At 54.8% G+C, this 19,155-nt stretch overlaps 5 protein-coding genes across 5 annotated transcripts; 3 read left to right on the plus strand and 2 right to left on the minus strand.

Annotated features, from left to right (window-relative positions):
- Nucleotides 1-878: 878 nt before the first annotated feature.
- Nucleotides 879-3,568, minus strand: BZA05DRAFT_430218 (uncharacterized protein). The gene is made up of 4 exons (XM_051486151.1): nt 3,029-3,568; nt 2,260-2,951; nt 2,077-2,207; nt 879-2,024 (listed from the first exon to the last, which is right to left on the minus strand). The coding sequence occupies exons 1-4, from the start codon at nt 3,250-3,252 to the stop codon at nt 1,347-1,349; spliced, it is 1,725 nt and encodes a 574-aa protein (XP_051339406.1). The 5' UTR covers nt 3,253-3,568; the 3' UTR covers nt 879-1,346.
- Nucleotides 3,569-4,791: 1,223 nt separating this feature from the next.
- Nucleotides 4,792-5,801, plus strand: BZA05DRAFT_398170 (ubiquinone biosynthesis protein COQ7-domain-containing protein). The gene is made up of 2 exons (XM_051483691.1): nt 4,792-5,130; nt 5,181-5,801. Exons 1-2 carry the CDS (start codon nt 4,951-4,953, stop codon nt 5,703-5,705), a joined length of 705 nt encoding a protein of 234 aa, XP_051339407.1. The 5' UTR covers nt 4,792-4,950; the 3' UTR covers nt 5,706-5,801.
- Nucleotides 5,802-6,993, minus strand: BZA05DRAFT_398172 (tryptophan synthase beta subunit-like PLP-dependent enzyme). Its single transcript, XM_051483692.1, has one exon. The coding sequence runs from the start codon at nt 6,877-6,879 to the stop codon at nt 5,809-5,811; it is 1,071 nt and encodes a 356-aa protein (XP_051339408.1). The 5' UTR covers nt 6,880-6,993; the 3' UTR covers nt 5,802-5,808.
- A 191-nt stretch (nt 6,994-7,184) lies between these two features.
- Nucleotides 7,185-9,926, plus strand: BZA05DRAFT_474032 (uncharacterized protein). Its single transcript, XM_051488103.1, has 2 exons — nt 7,185-7,830; nt 7,889-9,926. The coding sequence occupies exons 1-2, from the start codon at nt 7,427-7,429 to the stop codon at nt 9,807-9,809; spliced, it is 2,325 nt and encodes a 774-aa protein (XP_051339409.1). The 5' UTR covers nt 7,185-7,426; the 3' UTR covers nt 9,810-9,926.
- A 4,284-nt stretch (nt 9,927-14,210) lies between these two features.
- Nucleotides 14,211-15,208, plus strand: BZA05DRAFT_398178 (uncharacterized protein). Its single transcript, XM_051483693.1, has 3 exons — nt 14,211-14,271; nt 14,371-14,547; nt 14,692-15,208. The coding sequence occupies exons 2-3, from the start codon at nt 14,391-14,393 to the stop codon at nt 14,820-14,822; spliced, it is 288 nt and encodes a 95-aa protein (XP_051339410.1). The 5' UTR covers nt 14,211-14,271; nt 14,371-14,390; the 3' UTR covers nt 14,823-15,208.
- Nucleotides 15,209-19,155: the final 3,947 nt, after the last annotated feature.

The following is a 19,155-nucleotide window of genomic DNA, read 5'->3' on the forward strand; positions in this document are numbered from 1 at the left end:
CCTTGATGGGCTCACATCGTGTCCATGTGCGGCCCAACTCCTGGAGTTTTCAAACCACCCCACCGCACAGTTCCGAAGGTTTTTGTTTTTGTTTTTGGCGGGGGGGGGGGGGGGGGGGGCGCAGGATTGTTGGATCAGCTAGTGTGTATGCACCCTCTGTCACTCGCCGAGTGATAGTCATGAGTTCCAAATGTTTCTTTCTGAACTGGTTTAATTTGCCATGTTTTCTCACGGAACTCCATCGTCTCTGCACCTAATTCTCATTATGACCTCCTAAAAATGAAGTGACTCCTTGTACATAGGCGTTTAGAAACAATTGCTGTGGCGGCTACTACACATGATATGTATAGTACATGATGGACGTCTTGGGGTTAACTAAGTCAAAGTACTCTTGCCGCGGCAAGGCTCCGCCAGAATCCAAATACAGAGTCTATGCGTTACTTCGCGCTTCGCGCCGTCTAATACCTCGGACCGAGTGAGCTGACTGCACTGCATGCGCTCTCTCAAGTCTCAATGCGAGTACTACTACTACTACTACCGTAGTAGGGTCTACCATTTATTAATCGGCCCCCCGAGTCCATCAACGGCGTTTCCAAGCCGCCGCCCGAGTGAAGCGGCAACACGGATGTGGCTTTAACCACTCAATGATCGGTATTGCATCTTTGTGTCGTCCCGTGGCTGTCGCTCAAGTACCTACTTGGTGACTGATTTGGGTAATTATATACTTGCGCATGCACCCGGCGGGACCGACTAGAGTAAAGCGGGGCGACGTGGAAACTACTGTATATAGAACGAGGAATGGGTATTCGCTACGATGTATGATGTAAAGTCAATGGCAGCTATTGAGTCTCGAGACGCAGCGTTTCTATATGAGCAGTGACGATTCCCAGCGGCTACCGTGTTGAAGAGATACGATACATACACGATCGATTGCTTATCCAACGATCCCCACGTCACCCCGAGAACAGCAGAAACGATGAACGACAAACGACTGGGTGATATCCAGACTCAGGATTGACCTGTCTGTCAGTGTTGGAGGTGCCCAAGTATATACACAATAGCACCCACTGCCTGTCTGTCTGTCCCAACTATTACGCAGAGTCATGAACCCATCCGACATTCATTATCTCTCTTTTGTATGCCATCCCATTGAAGACACCCCCGAAAACCCCATAAACCCGAAAGATGTAAGTAAAAAGACAACTGGTACATTTGAAACCAGAACACATGGAAAATCATTCGCTATGCTAAGCCTATCCCCCCACGCCCCTCCCCTCCCGACACAAATAAAAGTGATACAAGTACAAGAATGGACATCGTCAATACGCGAACCCGTGTATGGGTAATCAGATGTCGATGTCAATGCCCAGGTCCATACTCGCGATGACGTCGTCGACACCGCCGCCACGACGTCCCCTAATCGGAAGGCTGCCCACAAGCCCCTGTCCAGCAATAGGAGGGGTCAGGTTCTCCTTGGGCGCAGAAGCACCGACGACGACCTCCTCCTTCTTGTCTTCATGGATCATGTCGTGCCGGAACTTGACGGTGGTCTTGACGCGCATGAAAGGGTTGGCGAAGCTGCCACCCTCAGCCTCGGCCCTGAGGAGAGCCTGTCTGGCCGCCTTCTTCTCTGCAATCTCTGCACGCCTGACTTCGGCCATATTCCGCTTTCGGTTCTCGATGTTGAGGCGAGCCATACGTTGCATCTGAGTTTCGGCGCGCGCGGGTCCCGCCTTCAAGTCCTCGAGCTCTTGGAGCTCGCGATCGAGGCGGCTGACCTCGGCTTCGTCGTCGTCCTGTATGGCCTTGTCGCGCATATCCATCAGGTAGCGACGTTTGGTGATGTTGATGACATAATCGTGCTTGCCGGCGTTACGCTTTGCGAGCATGGCATCGAGCTCGCTGGTGGTGAGCGAACGAGTGGTGAGATTGTGGAGTGCCTTCATCTTGTTGCGCACGTAGGTGAGGGTCGGCAGTGATACTTTGTCGATCTCGAGCTGGTTCTTGAACCGGTTGAACTCGCCCTGGTCCTGAGATTAGATACTGGAGAATAAAGGGAGACAGACAGAAAGTTACCTCGGTAAACCTGGAATCCGACATCATGTCCATGGGGAATTCACGCTCCGACTTGCCGTGAATGACACAGAGGTATTGATCTGTCTTCCGCGCACCATCAAGCATGCTGTATGGCTTGCCAGTCCGGAAACCTGCACCGAGTTAGGAGGGGAAGCACAGAGACGATGAGACGGAAGCCCGTACCTTTTATCTGCGCCATCCTGTATACATTTCGATTTGATTCCTTGTCGAACATGGTGACGCGAACAAAGACATCGGTGACCACATCAAAGAAATTGGGGTAATCCAGGTGCTTGGACAGTGATGTGCGGCCAATCCTGCACTGGTTGATGTCGGAAAGCTCAATGGGGCGTTCCTCTTTGGCGGGGGCCTCTGGAGTAAAGTCCTCCTCTCCGTCCGACAACAACTTCTTGCTCGCATCCTCATCACCGAAGGAGTTCCTCCGTCCGGTCGCCTTACGCTCCTCCCTGTTCCTCCGCAACTCGTCAAGCTTTCCGCGTTTCGTCGTCTCCTGGGTCTGCTTCGGTGCACTCTTAGTTCGCAACGACTTCCGGATCGAGGCAGCGGCTGCAGCAGCACCTTTGGCACGATCGGCCGCGTTGCGAGATTTCAACAGGTTGCGTAAGTGTCGGTCCTGCTGTTCGCGTTCAATCTGGGCCATGCGCTCGGCGAGGACAGCTTCTCGGTCGATCTCGGTCATAGCTCGCAGGCGCTCCTTGTCGGCATGGTCTTTGTATTTTCCCTCGAGGGGATACAGCGGAGGTTCACCGTCTTCATCTTCGTCGGAACCGGATTCGGAGCCCATGTCCATGGGAGTCTCGCGTTCGTTGTCGGAGGAAGCGGCGTCGGACTCCTCGTCGGAGAGAGTTTCGCTACTAGAACACGTGTATCGTCAGCTCGAGCCCAACGAAAGTGTGTACGGGAAATGCGGGCGATGCGGGCGGGAGCATACCCTTCATCCTTGGCATCATCATCGTCACTGTCGTCGTTGCGGCGCTGCTTTTTCCGGCTCTGTCGCGCCGGGGCCCGCGATCTCTTTTTCGGTGACGAAGGCGTGGCGGCAGTCGGCGCGGGTGTGGGTTGTCTCGCTGGTGGCGGGGAAGATTCCGACTTGACGTCGTCATCTTCTTCATCCGAGTCGCCGGCAAGCGCTAGGAGTTCGTCCTCGAGAGACATTGTGAGAGGTCGAGAGCAGGAGTCTTTTTTTACTCTTCGTTAGGGGGTGTAAAGAATGTGGATTGCGGAAGAGGTTGCTGGTGATGGCGATGGTGGTGTTAAGAGGAAGGGGTCGAGGGGGTGTTGAAAAGGGAGAGTTGAAGGAGGCGAAGAGAGGAAAGGGTGGTGGTTGGAGGAAGGTTGGGTGGATTTATAGTTGTCGAGCTGTCTTGTCGTTGCTGCTCTTGCTCTGTCTGTTGCTGGTCGTTCTTTCTGCCACTCGCTCTAAAGACTCCTTTCCCTTTCCGCGAATTTCGTGGTACAGCACACGCGCCGCAGCCCGCTGGCTCCAGACATCCAAAAGTGCATTTAGGGTTGAGGGTTTTGAGCCGGGGATTATTCAGCCAAGCCAACCTAGGAAGCATGACGCACTGCCCGAGTGATTCGGTACAGTACTCTACTATAAAAATGGGTGGCAAGGTTCACTGTCGTCGAGATGAATCCTACGCATTGATTTTTCCAAATTCTTGGTCGTGGGTGAAACCAGGCCAGTAGAGTTTCCAACGGGTTGCGGAGGGTGCGGAGATTTCACAGACCAGAGCAGAAAACGAGAATACGACCAAAGATCATGCTGAATGCAGCGGCCACTCTACAGGTGGGTAGTTGGGTACATAATCGATGCGATATCGGTCCCAGCACGCAACACCAATATATTCTCCGTCTGAAGTGTAAAACCGTTGTGTGAAACCTTACTGCCCTCAAAATTCAGCCACCCAGAAGTTAGAACCCCAGGTGCCCTCGACAACCTGACTTTCCCGGACCATCCAATGGATCGTCTTGCAAGCGCGCTTCCACGCCGACACAAGCCCACAGGAAAGTCTTGATGCTTCTGTAAGGATTGAGTACCACAGGCTGGATCGATCTTTAGTATCTCGGTGTGCATACAAAGTTTGAAGATATGCACTGGTGCATTAATGCCGACCGCAATGTCTAGGTGTTGGTCGACGAGTACTCCAGACAGTAGGAAGCCTAAAGAAGATAATCCCATCATCATCCCTATCCGGTAGGAGTACGACTGCCGTACATATAAGTGAGGCCTCCAGAGACCTGGTGATTCCCAGGTCCTTGGCTAGTTTGTCGTACCCGTTTCAAACCTCGGTGTAGAATTGACTATTCACGCCGTTGAATTGGCCTTGGTGGTGGTGGTGATTCAGCTGTAGGTCAGCAATATTACTATAACTCACGGATTCGGATCCCACAACTACCGTACGGTTTTAGAAACCATGGGCTCTTACGGTGGAGTTGTAGTTGCTGCGGGGATAGGTATGGTGTACACTACACAGGTACGGACAGAAGGATACTGGTATCTACGCCCTGCGACCCTGAACAGCGGCACGTTCACGTCACACCAACAGGGCAGCGATCGGAACATCCTGTTTACCAAGTGCACTACACGTACATTTTACCATCTCATCGGTGGTGTGAGAAAGAAAGAAAGCAGGCCGATAGATATACTATAAAACAAACTCTTCACGCCGGCACAGCTCATCCGTGGGAAGTAACAAGTATTAGCATTGTAAGCAGCTGGGGCTCAAGACTCAATTTATCGAGCTCCTTCTCATCTCTACGCGTGGAGTACCGTAGTTACCACCACCCCACCACCAACACGTCGTCCTATCTACGCCATCTGAAATCAAGACCAACCAACTTCCCGCCGTTATGTCGCTTCGAATCCTCACCCACGCTCCGGCGCTCGGCATCTCCCGGATCGCCGCCACCACGACCACCCGCAAACTCACCACCGCCGCCGCCGCCCACACCCAACCAACATCGTCGCCGGCACCGGCGCCGCCTCAGCGGCCATTGACCGCAAAAGAAACCGCCTTCCTCGAAAAAGCCGTACGTCACCCCGACCCGCCCCCAACACGCCAGCTAACGCCCTCCCGCAGCTGCGCGTCAACCAAGCCGGCGAGCTCGGCGCCAACCTCATCTACGCGGGGCAATATGCGATATTCAAGCGGGACGCGAAGCTCGCACCACTGATCCGGCACATGTGGGACCAGGAGGTTGAGCACCTAGACAAGTTCGACTCGCTGCTGGCGAAGCATCGGGTACGGCCGACGGCGCTGCGGCCGCTGTGGAACGTGGCCGGGTACGCGCTGGGACTGGGCACGGCGCTGCTGGGGCCGAAGGCTGCGATGGCCTGTACTGAGGCCGTCGAGACCGAGATCGGCGGGCATTACAATAATCAGCTGCGGGTCCTGCTCGATATGTGCAAGGACGAGCCGGAGCTCCTAAAGAACGGGGAGATCAAGGAGCTCGTCGATACGATACGCAAGTTCAGGGACGATGAGTTGGAACATCTGGATACGGCCGTGGAACACGATGCGAAGGGCGCCGAGGGTTACGAAGTGCTGCATAATCTCATTCGTGGAGGGTGTAAGGCAGCAATTTATGTCAGTGAGCGGATATAGTCTGTGTGGCTGGCAGCTGCAGCTTCCTGCTCGATTTCTAGGGATGGCGCGGGACATAGATTGTATGATATGTACTCTATAAACAATAGACGACTGACGCCACTCATGCTTCTTTCTCCGTCTTCTTACTAAACAACTCGATGATCTTGTCAATCGTAGTGTTTCCTCCGCTGATGACAATCCCCACCCTCACCTCTTCCCGCCCCGCAAAGACACGCTGTATTTCCGCCCTCCACTCGGGATTTCCAAGCACCACAGCCACAGGCACAGCACTACTCGGCTCGATGAGGATCTTGCACCTCTCGACGACCAACCTCATAGCTTCCATGATCTCTTCCTCTCCCACCGAAAACACCCCATGGACCTTCTCCGGATTGCTTATGACCCCCCAATTATTGAAGCCAACCGGAGTCCTCAGTCCATCAGCCACCGTCGAGCTCTTCACCGCCTCCACCCTCTTCCCCTCCTTCAGCCCCCTAACACAATCGTCCGCGCCCTCCCTCGGCTCGGCACCATAAACTCTGACCCCAGTCCCCTCACACGCGGTCGCAATACCAGCCAACAACCCGCCGCCCCCACAGGGCGCAACGATGACATCCAACCCCGCAGCCACCATGGCCTTTACCTGCTCCAAAAACTCCAGCGCAACCGTGCCCTGACCCACGATGACATCGGGGTGATCATACGGGGGGACAAGCACCGCGCCGGTCCTCTGCTGCACCTCCCTAACGACCGCCTCCCTCTCCGCAGCCGTCGGCCCCGAAAACGTCACGGTAGCACCATACCCCCTCGTAGCCGCAATCTTCGACGGTGTGCTGCCCGCAGGCATAACCACATACGCGGGCACAGCGATGCCGCGCCGCCTGCCCGCCTCCGCTGCAGCAAGCGACAGCGCCTGCGCATGGTTTCCGGAGGAGTGCGTGACCACGCCGCGGGAGAGCTCGGCATCGCTGAGCCGGGCGATGGCGTGCGTCGCTCCGCGGATCTTGAAGGCGCCGATTTTTTGGAGGTTCTCGCATTTTAGAAAGAGGGTAAGCCGGGGACCGGTGGTGGGCGTGGAGAGCGATGAGAGCGTGGTCGAGGTTACGACGGGCGTCGTGTGGATGTACGGTGCGATCAGCGGGAGTGCGTTCAGGACGCTGGAGCGCGTGAGGGGCTGCGAGGTCGAAGACATATTTGATTCCTAGTCGTGCGGGGGAGAAGGGGGAGTTGCAGGGGCGAGACGGGACAGTGGATATTTGTGGATATATGCGGACATCTTCAGCAGCCAGCTGGTGCAACATCCAACCCACCAAACAACCGACTTCCGGATTCGGAGAGGTCTCCTCGTTCCGGTGAGTGTTCCCTGCTTCGTCCCGGCGAGCGTGGGCGCGGGATTTAGGAACACGGCTCGCTTAAACCCCCATTCCGCCGTCCCACTGCAGAAAAGCAGGCTCGGCCCGCTTACGGAAACCTTACCCCAACTTAAAGCACATAAAACCTCCCACGGGCGACTGGGGGGAAAGGGGACAGACTGGATGTTCCGGTAAGGGAGTCGTATGCATCAGTAAGGACCCGTATTGAATAATGTGGGCGCGGAAACGAGTCCCGCAACAAAAGCGGTGACACATCCGCTGTTTCGGATTTCAGCCGAACATAAATACAACGCAGTGATCGACTTTGATTTGATATCGGCAGAGTTTGGTGGATACGCACACAAAAATACGCGGGGAGACAAAAATATGGCAACTGCACCAAATCCTTCCCTCTCCGTCGGCGGCTCAATCGCGGGGCTCCTGGCGCTCGCGGGAACGATCGATGCACGCCTGTCGCGGTTCGACACCGAGGAACTGGCAATGCAGATAGTTACCGAGATGCGGAGCCTCGCGGGTGTGTTAGGGTTGCTGAGGCAGTTGGTTTCGAACCCAAGTGGGAGTGGGATGGCTTTGGTCAAGGTGGAACTTTTGGTCGTCGTGTTGACTGGGTGTGTGGTTGTGGTTGCCGAGTTGGAGGCCGAGCTGAAGGAGCAGGAAGAGGATGGGCCGTGGAAGTGTGGGCCCGCTCAGGAGGAGAGGTTGAGGACGCTCGTCGACAAGTTGGCCGTGCATAGGGCCAGCTTGAATTTGATGCTTACGGTATTGCAATGGTATGTTTGTATGGGCATCAAGAATGCGGCTGCCTGGCTGACTGCCCGGTGACGATAGTCAGCCAACACCCGAAGCGGAGCAATCGATGAAGGATATGTTTGAGCAGGTCTCAAAGTTGGTGGAGACCAACCAGCGTCTGGTGAAACTATGGCAGGACACACAGCCACCCGACTACGATGCGCAAACGCTGCGTGGGGATGCGGATTCAGAGCTGCCAGGAGCAAAGGCTCCAGCATACGCCGAGGAGGAGGGAGAAGCCTCCACTTCTCACATCATCCGATTCGACGAGAGCGAAAACATTGCGCAGCCGGTGGCAGTCCGATTCGCGTTCGAAGACGCACTGCATAGTACCCGAGTGTACACACGCACCGAGTCCAATTCCGCTTCGAAATCCTTCAAGAGTCTTCGCACCTCGGCATCGAGTTGGACTCAGCTCACAGGGCTCTCGCTCGCTCAAGTCTCGAACATCTCTGTGATCCAGCTGCCGATCTGTGCCAGTGATTTGCCGCCAAGCTCCTCTCGCTGGTTCGATTTGAGTGCGTTGTCGGCTTGCATGGCGCGATGGGGGAGGCAGGAAAATGCGTTTGATGTGAGCTCTTGGGGGGAGGCGGCGTTAGGGGCGGCAGCGTCGGTGAGGGAGAGGGCACAAGAGGTCCGGCGGAATTCCGTGCCAATGCTTTTCGATATGCCTTTCGGAGTCGTCCCCAGGCTGGTTCGAGGGACTGACAACACCGCAGGAGGGCTACAGGGACCTCCATTCATGCAATATCTCATGCAAGCAACTCCCAACTCAAACCGTCCGGCAGCGATCAAAAAGCTCAGCGCGCTTCCACTCGATCAGTTGGGGGAGCTGCTCGTTTCCGTGGGAACCGAAGCACATCGTCGAGATGAAGAAATGTCCATTACACCCGCGAAAATCCAGCCGCCCTCGACGCTCCGCGAACAGAATCTGTGTGATTTCATAGCCGACCTGGATTTCGTGTTGCAACGCTGGTGTATCTTCTTCTCATTCACACCTCCCACTACGGAGGAAAGTCGCCGGATGGAACACAGACACACAATCATTGGCGGAGGTGCAAACGTCGAAAAAGGCCTCATGACTCTGCCGTTGGGAACCAAGCCGGGCCTTGCTATCGAGACGTCCAGCGGGCTAGAATCGCCCAAACTCGGACAGCCCGTCCGGAATACAATCACCACTGCCAAATCAGACGCCACCCCATCAATCCCCAGTCTCCCTCCAACTCCAGTCCCTGTCGTAAAACCTCCATCCACAAACCTTGCCATGACGCTGGGCATCATGGGCGACGCCTGCACCGGCAAATCTCAGCTTCTCCAATCCGGTGGCGCAGCAACACTAGAAGACCACACGCCATTTCTGCTGGCTTGCCAGAACATCAATCTCGATATCCTCGACACCGGCGGAGCCTACGAGTACCGCTCGCTGCTCCCACGGTGGATCGAAGAGACCCAGCTGTTCCTCCTCGTGTTCCGCCCGGATCTCCCGGGCTCGCGGGACTTTGTCACGCAGCTTGTCGCCATGATCCGCGTACAACATTCCGACGCTGAGATGAACCCCATCCTGGTCTTCGAGAACGATAAAAGGCCGTTGGAAGGCTGGCGGGATAGCAGTGATGGCAGTAGAGTAGCGAGGCAGCGCTGGGCAGAGGAGCGGGGCTGCGAATATGTAGTTGGCGATAGCGGACAGGTGGGGATGGGCGAGACGCTGTTTATTAGCCTGGCGAGGCGGAGACGGATCGCGTTGGAGAAGCTCGTGGGTGGGAGTGGTAAGGGGAAGGGAAAGGCCGGAGGGAAGAGCATTGTCGTTAGGGTTAGGAGTGCCCTGCAGAGACAGATGTCGAGGGATTGGTCGAATTCGACAACGAGACTGCCGACCTTGCCGGAGACGGAGACGGAGACGCAGACGCAGACACCGCTGAAGCCGATGACGCAGACATCGAGGTTTTTGTATCGTCAGTGAGAGTGATCAGGGGCAGGGAAAGGCACCGCAATGGAATGCGGGATGCGCTTGCTCGTCAGTTATCTATGCCCCCTCATCCCCTACTCTATACATTCAAGTTAGTAGTACCAATCTCCCAAGTAAGAAAGCGCCTTTTCGGTTCTATCGTCAATATGAAATCATCAATGGCAAGTACTCCGAGACTTCGGTACCGTGAGCAATCCAAAACTGTGGTTCGCGGGGGTGTGCATCCTCCTGCGGGTGGTCATGGTATGTGCAGTGCGGGCCCTTCTTCACGGTCTGTACTCTACGAATTGTATATCCACTGCGAGCTGTAACGGAGGTCGAACAAGGGGAAGGCATTGGAAACCTGCCCGAGCACCAAACCGGCCACTGGTGAGCTGTGCCTCCGACAAATAATTGCTTTGGCTCACCAGTGAGAAATCCACACCAGTGACCATCCTATCTGCTATCATCCAATCCAAACCAATCCGGACGTTTGAAGCGCAAACTGATAGGTAGGCGTCCGGTTGGACCACTGTACATACCAGATACGATGTCGAGAGCTTTCCCCAATACTATTTCCTAGCCACGAATGTTCCTCCTCTTCGTCCTCCTCTTCGTCCTCATCTTCGTCTTCCTCCTCCTCCTAGCCCCCCGAAGCTGTACTAGTACCGTCTGAACCGTCGTTTCCGTAGCGGTTCGGCCCTCGGGTCCGATCTGTCTCCATTTTCCAAGCGCTTGTTGGCACGGGGCCATGTCCAGACGGACCACGATCGATGTTAGGGGAAGGACAGTGCCCACTCGTTGTGAGGCCAGAAGAACACCCATTATTGGCAGGATGTCTGTAGAGTAAGCACCTTACCTATCCACTTCTCAGCTATATTAGGTACCTAGAATCGAATCGAACCGCGTCGCCAGTAATGGCTACAATTCCGACCAAAGGTTCACTGGAGGATCCAGCTCTCTGGCCACGGCGAGTCGGCGACACACATGCGATACGGCAGAGAAGGGATGCTGGAAAATGCCCAATTATACTAGAACTGTTGCGGGTCTTTGCACTTTACCACGTCACCCGCGCTTCCTCCATCAAGTTATCTCTACTACAGAACTTATGGACGAATCGGAGCATATTTTCCCATGACTTGGGGGAAACTCGCTCCCAAGCTTTTCGCACCGACTGTTATACCGTATGTCCTTGAATACTGCACTTCAGCCCCTCTTCTTCCGCCGCAAAAGATCCAAGTTCTCCGTGAGTCTAGGCCAGTGGGCCACCCGTGTCGATCAGTGGATCGGCCTATTCCCCGCCGCCGCCAGCAGAGAACCCCCCCGCAAGACTTGAACCAACAAGAGATAGCATACCAGCCATCCACAAAGGAAACTTCAACAGGGCCAGATTTCTAGGTACTTCTAATCCGGAAGTACTCCAGGAAGACGAAACGGAGCTGATGGTGAATGATCATGAAACGTCGATAACACACTTCTCGCTTCCGCCTGTTGGGCTCTACGATTGGCTATGGTCATACATCTTCGGGAGTCGGTCCCCCTTATTCGGCTTTACTGGTGTTGGTCTCGATGAACAGCCTGTAGGTAGTAGGTAGGAATGTAGAGCCGGAGGGATTTTAGGCCGTAAAGATCCTCAGAGGTCTCATGGTTGGTTGATTCTCACGCCTCGTATGCAGATAGTTGGTACATACAGGCGTGCTTCGATCACGAGATCTCCAGCATGTGCAGCTTGATGCACCTCTTTTTTTTGATAACCCGTGTGCCAACCCCGATGACTGCATGAACCAAGGCAGTTCCTTTTGCACAGACAGGAACTTCCACCTCAATATCGAAGTATTATGTCGACTCGCCGGGATTTCTGTCTTCCAAACCTCGCACCCGCGATTCCAGGTAGGCTGATTCGCCGCCCCTCACTGCGCTCCTCGGGGAAATGTTGTATCGTGGTAGTTATAACTTATGTATGTAGCATTTCCGGCATGCGGGAAGCCTCCATGGAATGACCACCTAATGTGAGCTGATGTCTGCCCTGCACTGCACTGCGCACTCAACGGCGGCCGCACATGCCGTATCGTCGCATATATAACATGATTTACGATATGCCGGAGCGAATATATACCTAGTACGAGGTATACCGTATTCCATGGAAACGTTTGAGCGGCAGTTTGACTCGGTGCGGCCCAGCCCATGGAGTAATCTCGACTCACCACACCGCGACTCCGCGAGTTGACCAATCCAATCCGATCCATGGCGGAACATGGTTGTTCCTGTGGGGGTGCAAACGGGCGTTTGTGTTGGCGACGAGTTTCTATCGTACCGATACTCACTGGCAGTATTCGAGAAGGGACGACAATGAAAGGATACACTCACTGCAGAAGGCGGACGAGATGGTGGCAGAAGCCCGCAAGAATCAAGAGACTCGCTGCCAGATCCTACCGATTCGTTGGGGACGGGGCATGCGCCCACAGCATAGGACAATACCTCGCATGGACCCAGAACGGGCCAACCGCGAGATTCTGGTGGTGCCAGTATGAGATGCTATGGTAACCCCGAGAACACCCCCGGTGGAAACCCCAATAACAACGTATCCAGTGGAAGGAAGTCAAGAATCAAACGGACCGGGAGGGAAGACTCAAGAGCTGGTTCAGGACCAGAGATGTCCTCGCAAACCGAAGCAGTAGTGAAGCCATGGCATGTACGTTTCCTAACCACCACCACCACCACCACCACCACCACCATCACCACCACCACCATCACCACCACCACCATCACCACCACCACGGACGGGGGACGGAGCGCCCGAAGGCCGGAACCGGCTAGCCAAACCCTGGAGATGGGCTCGACCCGACATAACTACCGACCCGATTACAGATCCGGAAAAAAGCTGGCGCTACTAGAGAGGAGAACAGACTACGAGCCGAGGCATCCACGACAGAAAGACACATCGACGAAGACAAGAAAGTTGGAAATACCGTCTCCGCAAGCAGAGAAGCCCCACTTCCTCCCCCGGAGAAGAATTCCGACGACGGATAGCCAATAGACAGGCGTCGGTCAGAAGAGTCGGATAGACGAGAAAGCGGTGAGAGAGAGGCCTCCTTCTGCCCGACAATGGTATCTACATACGATCGTCCTTTTCTCGAGCCTCCGCCCTATTCGGGCCAGCCTCTCTGCTTTGGCCCGACCGCCTTTCTGCCCTACTACCACAGGCCGCATGGTACAGTACGGATCTTCAGTGATCGGCGAGATACAACTTGCCGTGCAGCTTTCCGCCACGACTTTCGTGACGGTCCGTACATCCGCCCTTTCCACTGCCACCGTATATGTCTACTTAGCCACAATATTGTTCTGTGGCATGTTTGTTATACAGCTGAAGTCGGCGTGCGGCGCTGAGCCTGAAGAATCAGAGACTCTACCGTCTACGTAATGCTACCTAAGCAGTAGTTATCACTACCGCCAAATCTAGACTTCCACCGCGCCTTGATACCTGCAGCCACCTGGTCATACCGTCATAGACTGTGGCTTGATATCGAGCGGATGATGGATCCAACTGTTGGCGACTCCTCGGCAGTGGGCACGCCGCACGCCTACATATCGGTATGTTGTATGTTGTACCTACGGGTAGGTTCGGTACATACTCTACATCGTCAGGCCAGCTGTCAACACCTCGGAGATGATGCGCGCTAGAGTCCAGCGGGCAGCGGGCAGCGGGCAGCCGTCGCCTCCCACCCTCCGTCTTGAGTATTGCCACTCTGCAGGCTCGACTGAGGTGCGGTGAGGCGATGCGAGGCGAGGCGGGATATCTAACGATCATTCGCGGTGTGCGGTGAGAGCTGCAGGGCGCTGTGAAAACGGGAAGCGCAGCGCCGCAGCTCAGCTTAGCGAACCGCGAATACGGTTGTCGATTGTCGGGTCGCATCCCTTGAGTGAGTGGGTGCACGGACCCACTGTTCGCAACCCAACAACCCCTGTGTGATGATGGTGTATGTACCGCGCCTTTCGTGCAGCGACGCATTTGGCTCGTGAGTGAGTGCGAGAGAGAGAGAGAGAGAGATCGTTCGGCGTCCATTCCATTAGACGAGTGCCGTATTGCCGAAGAAAGTCGTGCGAGTGCGTATTTGCCATGCAAATATTTGTAGCGACGAATGGCGCTCCGAGGCTGGATGCCCGGAACGAGGCAATGCTAATAATACCAGTCATCAACCAGTGATGCTTTGAGCTTCGAGCTTCGAGCTTCGAGCTTCGCCGTCTTGGGCCTTCCGAACGTTCGCTACTGGTATGTAAGTACTAGTCAGCACTCGGTGTGTACTCTACCGGAATGTTGCGTGATAGCTGTATCTACGGTAGACATCAACTGATATCGTATCCTCCTCCTCCTCCTTCCCCCCCCCCCCCCCCCCAGGGGGGCTGCTTGCTTTCGTCGGCCGCCATCGGGGGATAGTACCAGCACTCATCCATCCAGTATCCACATGGGTTGCCTGCTCTACTATAGTTAGTTCGTCCAGTCTTCGCAAGCGTCGGGCTGAGGGATTCGGCAAGGACGGCCAGATTCTGCAGGCTAAGTACTATACCGTGTACATACTTTCTCTCCATCGAACCTAGATGAGATGTGCTCGCTGCGTGCGCGCTTTCCTCTCATGCCTCCTCCTCCCCTTCATCCTCCTACGCCTACGCCTACTACACCACGCAACGCACTCACTCACTCACTCATTCGCTCATGCACTCATGCACTCGAGCTCGCCAACTACCACAACAACCCCTTTCGAATCAGTAAAGCCTCCTCCCGGCTCGACGGACGCGGTCCACTTCGACGATTGCCAGAGGAGATGCCATGATTCGTCATATCAGAGCATACATCTTCAATCGATCGAACCCGGCCAGCTTGAGGAACAGTCACACATACCAGCCAGACCCGCTTGTCTCCTCACCAATAAACCTTCAGAGCGCGCCAACGTCTTCTCCGAGGCAAACTGGCAACACTTTTTTTCTCCCCCTCATAAACAAAGACTATTGGCGGAAACCAAAGTAATCTGATCAGGGCTGAAGATCATTTAGACTGGTTACATACGTTCGGTCGGTCGGGTCGTTGGTTTAGATATGCGAGATCGGTAACGGAATTCGGGAGAACCACTGTGTCGGGACGTAACTGGAACTGGATGGGACGACGGCAACCGAGGGGGAAAAAACTCGATCCCCAAAGAGAGTTTGATTCTGGCCTCCTTCTTCTTCCCTGTCCTGCCAAACACTATCAACGAAATAAACGGCTCAATAAACGAGCAAACAGGGCAAACAGACAAACGGATACATAGTCAGCTTACGGTGCGGGAACATACATATATACAGCTTCGGCTGTTCCCACTACCCAGGATGACCCGACCCGGCTCGGCAGTTGCGTTTGCCTCCGCGATCGCAACCCCGCATCCAGCCCCGTCGGTTTATCGAGGCAAATTTTTCAATGACAGCGCGGCATACTTTGTTGGATGTCGACCGACTCGCTCGCTCTGGACTTAGAAATGCTCAAAACCTAGAAGCATGTTGGCGAGATCGACGAGGTGGTATGTGGCGAAGCACAGAGAAATTCGAATCAGCAATGAAATTTCACCTCTCCTGTGGATGTTCAATTTTTTTCGGCACATCTCTGTTATCGGGGGATGGATCGAGCGCGTCGGAGGTGCAGTGCGGAGCAGAAGCTACCCCTTTTGGTTGCTGGTCTTTCGACACATCTTCACCCCCTTACTGTGGGACTGCCTTCGAAAGATACTTCGAGTGCGGGGAACCGCAAAACCCAGGCAATTGAGAGGCACGGGTCACGACAGAGAGCCTCACGACGGCGGAAATAGGCGGTATGGTCATCACCGCACGACGAAGCGGCGGAGGCAAGTGAGGAATATACTAGTCGACTAGGCGATCACAGGATCGAGGGAGCAGTGCTAAGGCGGTTTCCCCCAGTCATCTCCGGCTTCGCGACTCGATCTCCAACTCTTATCCTTTGGAACTCGGGCAATTCACTTTTCAGACGCTCTTGGAATGTCTTTCAGAAGTTTTTGCTCCCATGGCTTCGAATGATGTCCGCTGCAGCGGTGTCCTTAGAGCGGGTAGGGGCAGTGGAAAAGAAAGCAGCGACGATGCGTTCGACAGAATCCGTGCCATATCTCGAACATTGTTCGGCCGAGCTGACGTCAACAAAGTTCCTAGTCGTCCATTCGGATTACGGGTCACCGCCGCCCACAGAACCGCTCGTCTTGGTCCTTCCTTCCTGTCACCGATTTTTTGCATCCTATCCTCGCCTTCTTCGGGACAGAATCCGTCAACATTGATAAAAAGTCCTAGCAGAGGATGATGATCGGGAAAGCGCAAGAATTGTATCGTCCTCTAGGATCCAAAATGCGAGTGGAGGGTTTTCAAAGGGGAAAGCATGAAAACCGATGGTACGCGTTTGCAAACGAATGCGACCCTTCGATTCGGTGGACTTGGATCAACCTGGAAGCAATCATACGCAATCACTGGATCTCACAGTTCGGACCGTCACTGCGGATTTCTGTGGGACCCCCGTCATTGACATGAAAATACCGATTCTGGCGGTTCGTCCTCGGTGGGCATGGCTAAAGATGGACCGAACGAACTCTCGAGCAGCACGAACGATGAGGGAGACAGGCTGGATCGAGAATGGATCAATCTGAGGAAAATGATACCATTAGCATAGATTGCGAGCGGGCTGGGGGTAGGCGGCGGCAGGGTTACCCGGTTATCGGCTCACCTGGTGCGTCACATTTGGTCACCGATACAGAGGATTTCACCCTCGGCGGCCCCGAGAAATCCAGTTGGGCTCCTACAGTGTGCTGTGTTGAAATACAAACATCTCCATCGTCTGTCCGTCCGTCCGGTGGAGTATTTGCCGTCTTTTGGCCCCTCCGCCATGGTCTGCGTTCTTGCACCCGCCTTTTCGCTATCCTACATCATCCTCGTCACCGACGAAAGGTAGAGAACTCTACTTGACCATCGGCGGTTGTTGCCAGTCCAGATTGGTTTCCTTGGCTCTAGTCCGATGTGGGAGTGTGGCTGTCTACGGAGAGGGTGCCGAGGCGACTGAAAAGCATTGTTCGACCGGTACGCCGCTTCACGTCGGTGGGATTGGTCATCTGGTAGTGCCTATCCACACCAGAAGGGCCGCTAGGTGTCTTATGGCAGTCCGCCGCGGACTTCATATGCCTAGATGGCCTCCGGGATTCGGGAACACTCTCGTTGAGACGTCCAAGGAGAGAATTCGCGAGGCAATAATCGGCCACCTATTCCACAGTGCAACCTTGCTAGGACTTCGTGTTGTCTTGCTCCAGTTCAATCCAATCAACGGAAACGAATGAAACAAACGAACGATCACGGGATGTCAGGTTGAGCCATTGTGTTATCCCAAGGCTTTCAAATTCTAGCATTCGTAGTGGAATCTGGATGAGAGTGGGTTTCGGTTCAGGATGATGCGGCACAATCCATGTGCTACTCCCAGTCTTCTGGAAGTCGGGCCGTCTGAATCTGCTCGCTGAATATCTTGGTACCGATTCCGCAGTGTACGAATCCAAGCAACTCCGAGCGACCTACGACGGGGAGTATTATTGCGGTGTGGAATTTATGAATATTGTTGGGCGGGATGTGCTCGGAGTTGTGGAAACTTGCGGTGGTAGAGTTCGACAATTGTGGGATCAGACGACGCGAATGTTTTTCCCAAGAGACGAGAATCCGCGACTGGAAAGGATGAAGTGCTCCTTCATACCACCGCGGCCGGGAGTGTTATGCACACGTTCCTGTGTTTCTGCTTTTTTCAGCGCCATGGCTCATGGGCTATGGAATCAACTGACAAGCTGGCCGGCCGGCCGTGCGGTGACGCGTTCGGTGGGTTGGCGTTTTGCTTTTCATCTGCCACAGGCGTCGTCCATGACCAGTTACAGTCAGATTAGTGTTCTGCGGATCTGGGGCACTTCACTCAGAAGTTGGAAATCCCACCTACGGTCGATCAGAATCGCAACGGAGCGCGGCTCATCGACGAATTTGTGTCTTTCACACAGACCAGCTGACTCTCAGGTAGTGTGAGGTGTGAGGATAGGGCAGGTACGCGCTGCAATAGCTTTGAGGTTGGTAGACGCAGACGAATATTGGCCGCTAGTGGCGAGCGGAATGACGTGGTGTTGGCTAAACGATGAAGCTTGGTAATTGCTGATGGTTGGGTTGACCGCGAGGAAGAGAGTGTTGTCCTGGGTGTTCTGGAGTTCAGGCGGATTCAAGCGGTCCACCCCAACAAACAAGGCTGCGCGCTGCGTCTGGAAGATGTTTCAAATCGGCAAAAAGCGTTCCGGCAGCTCCTCACCAATGCGTACCGGCAACCGCAAGCAGTTGTGGACACATAACTCTCCAGTCAGCGTTTGACTACAACTGCATCGCGCACATACACCACTTGGGGGGACGGGTGGGCGGGCGGACGGGCGACAATACACAGCTTGCATCACATCCGGCCAATGAAGCGATTATCATCTTGCGAAGGCTGCACGGCTTGTACCTTCTTCCCTAGAGATGCATGGAAACACGAAGCCCGCACAGGCGCCCTGCGGCAGTTGCTCACAACCTACGGATGTTCTCGAGCCTCGAGTGCCAGTTTGTCCACGCTCATTGTGTGAGTTTTGAGACAACTGGGTGCATCTGTGATGGTCATCACACGCCCCATCGAGTTTCTTCCTTGGCTGTGGCGGTATCATGGGATTACTGCTCTAAGCGATGGTCTGCCTTGGCTCTGCAAATCACCGTTCTCAATGAGGTGCACACACAGCGACTGCCTCGCAGACAGGACGCGTGAGAGAGAGTAGCATAGATCTGTCCGCCCGAACGAAGAAATAAATTTCGGCATCTCCAAACATCCTGGATTCGGGCTGCCGGGGTCACAGTCAACCCCCGAGGTCACAGACTACTCGAGGCTAGTGCAAGACGTCGCTCCCCCCCCCCCCCCCCCCCCCGCCTCCCCGGTCCCAAGCCAGAGAAAGCCTTTCCTCCTGCGCGACGAAATTGATTGGAAACTCATCAACAATATGTTGCTGCTGTTATTGTCTTTCTGGGCATCAGCATCATGGGCTGATCACCCGTCCTTGTCTGATGCTCCTCCCAGGCTGGGATCTTGGTCTAGAGCTCTGCATGTCCGCTCGTTCCCCTTTCTTCCTTCACGGGTGTGCGGCTTCATATTTGCAGCTGCTAGCGCTGACTTAGGAGTCCCTCCTCAACAACAGAGCAGAGGAGAGCAGGAGCAGCGCAGACTTAGCAGAGAAGCCCGCCTGTTTGTCGTCCCCCCGGAATGAGTTTGTCGTCCCCCCGGAATGAGCGAAGCGTGTTG

The sequence above is a fragment of the Tricharina praecox genome, assembly GCF_024521635.1.
Source record: "Tricharina praecox strain CBS 144465 chromosome Unknown BZA05scaffold_12, whole genome shotgun sequence".
Taxonomy (NCBI): Eukaryota; Fungi; Ascomycota; class Pezizomycetes; order Pezizales; family Pyronemataceae; genus Tricharina; species Tricharina praecox.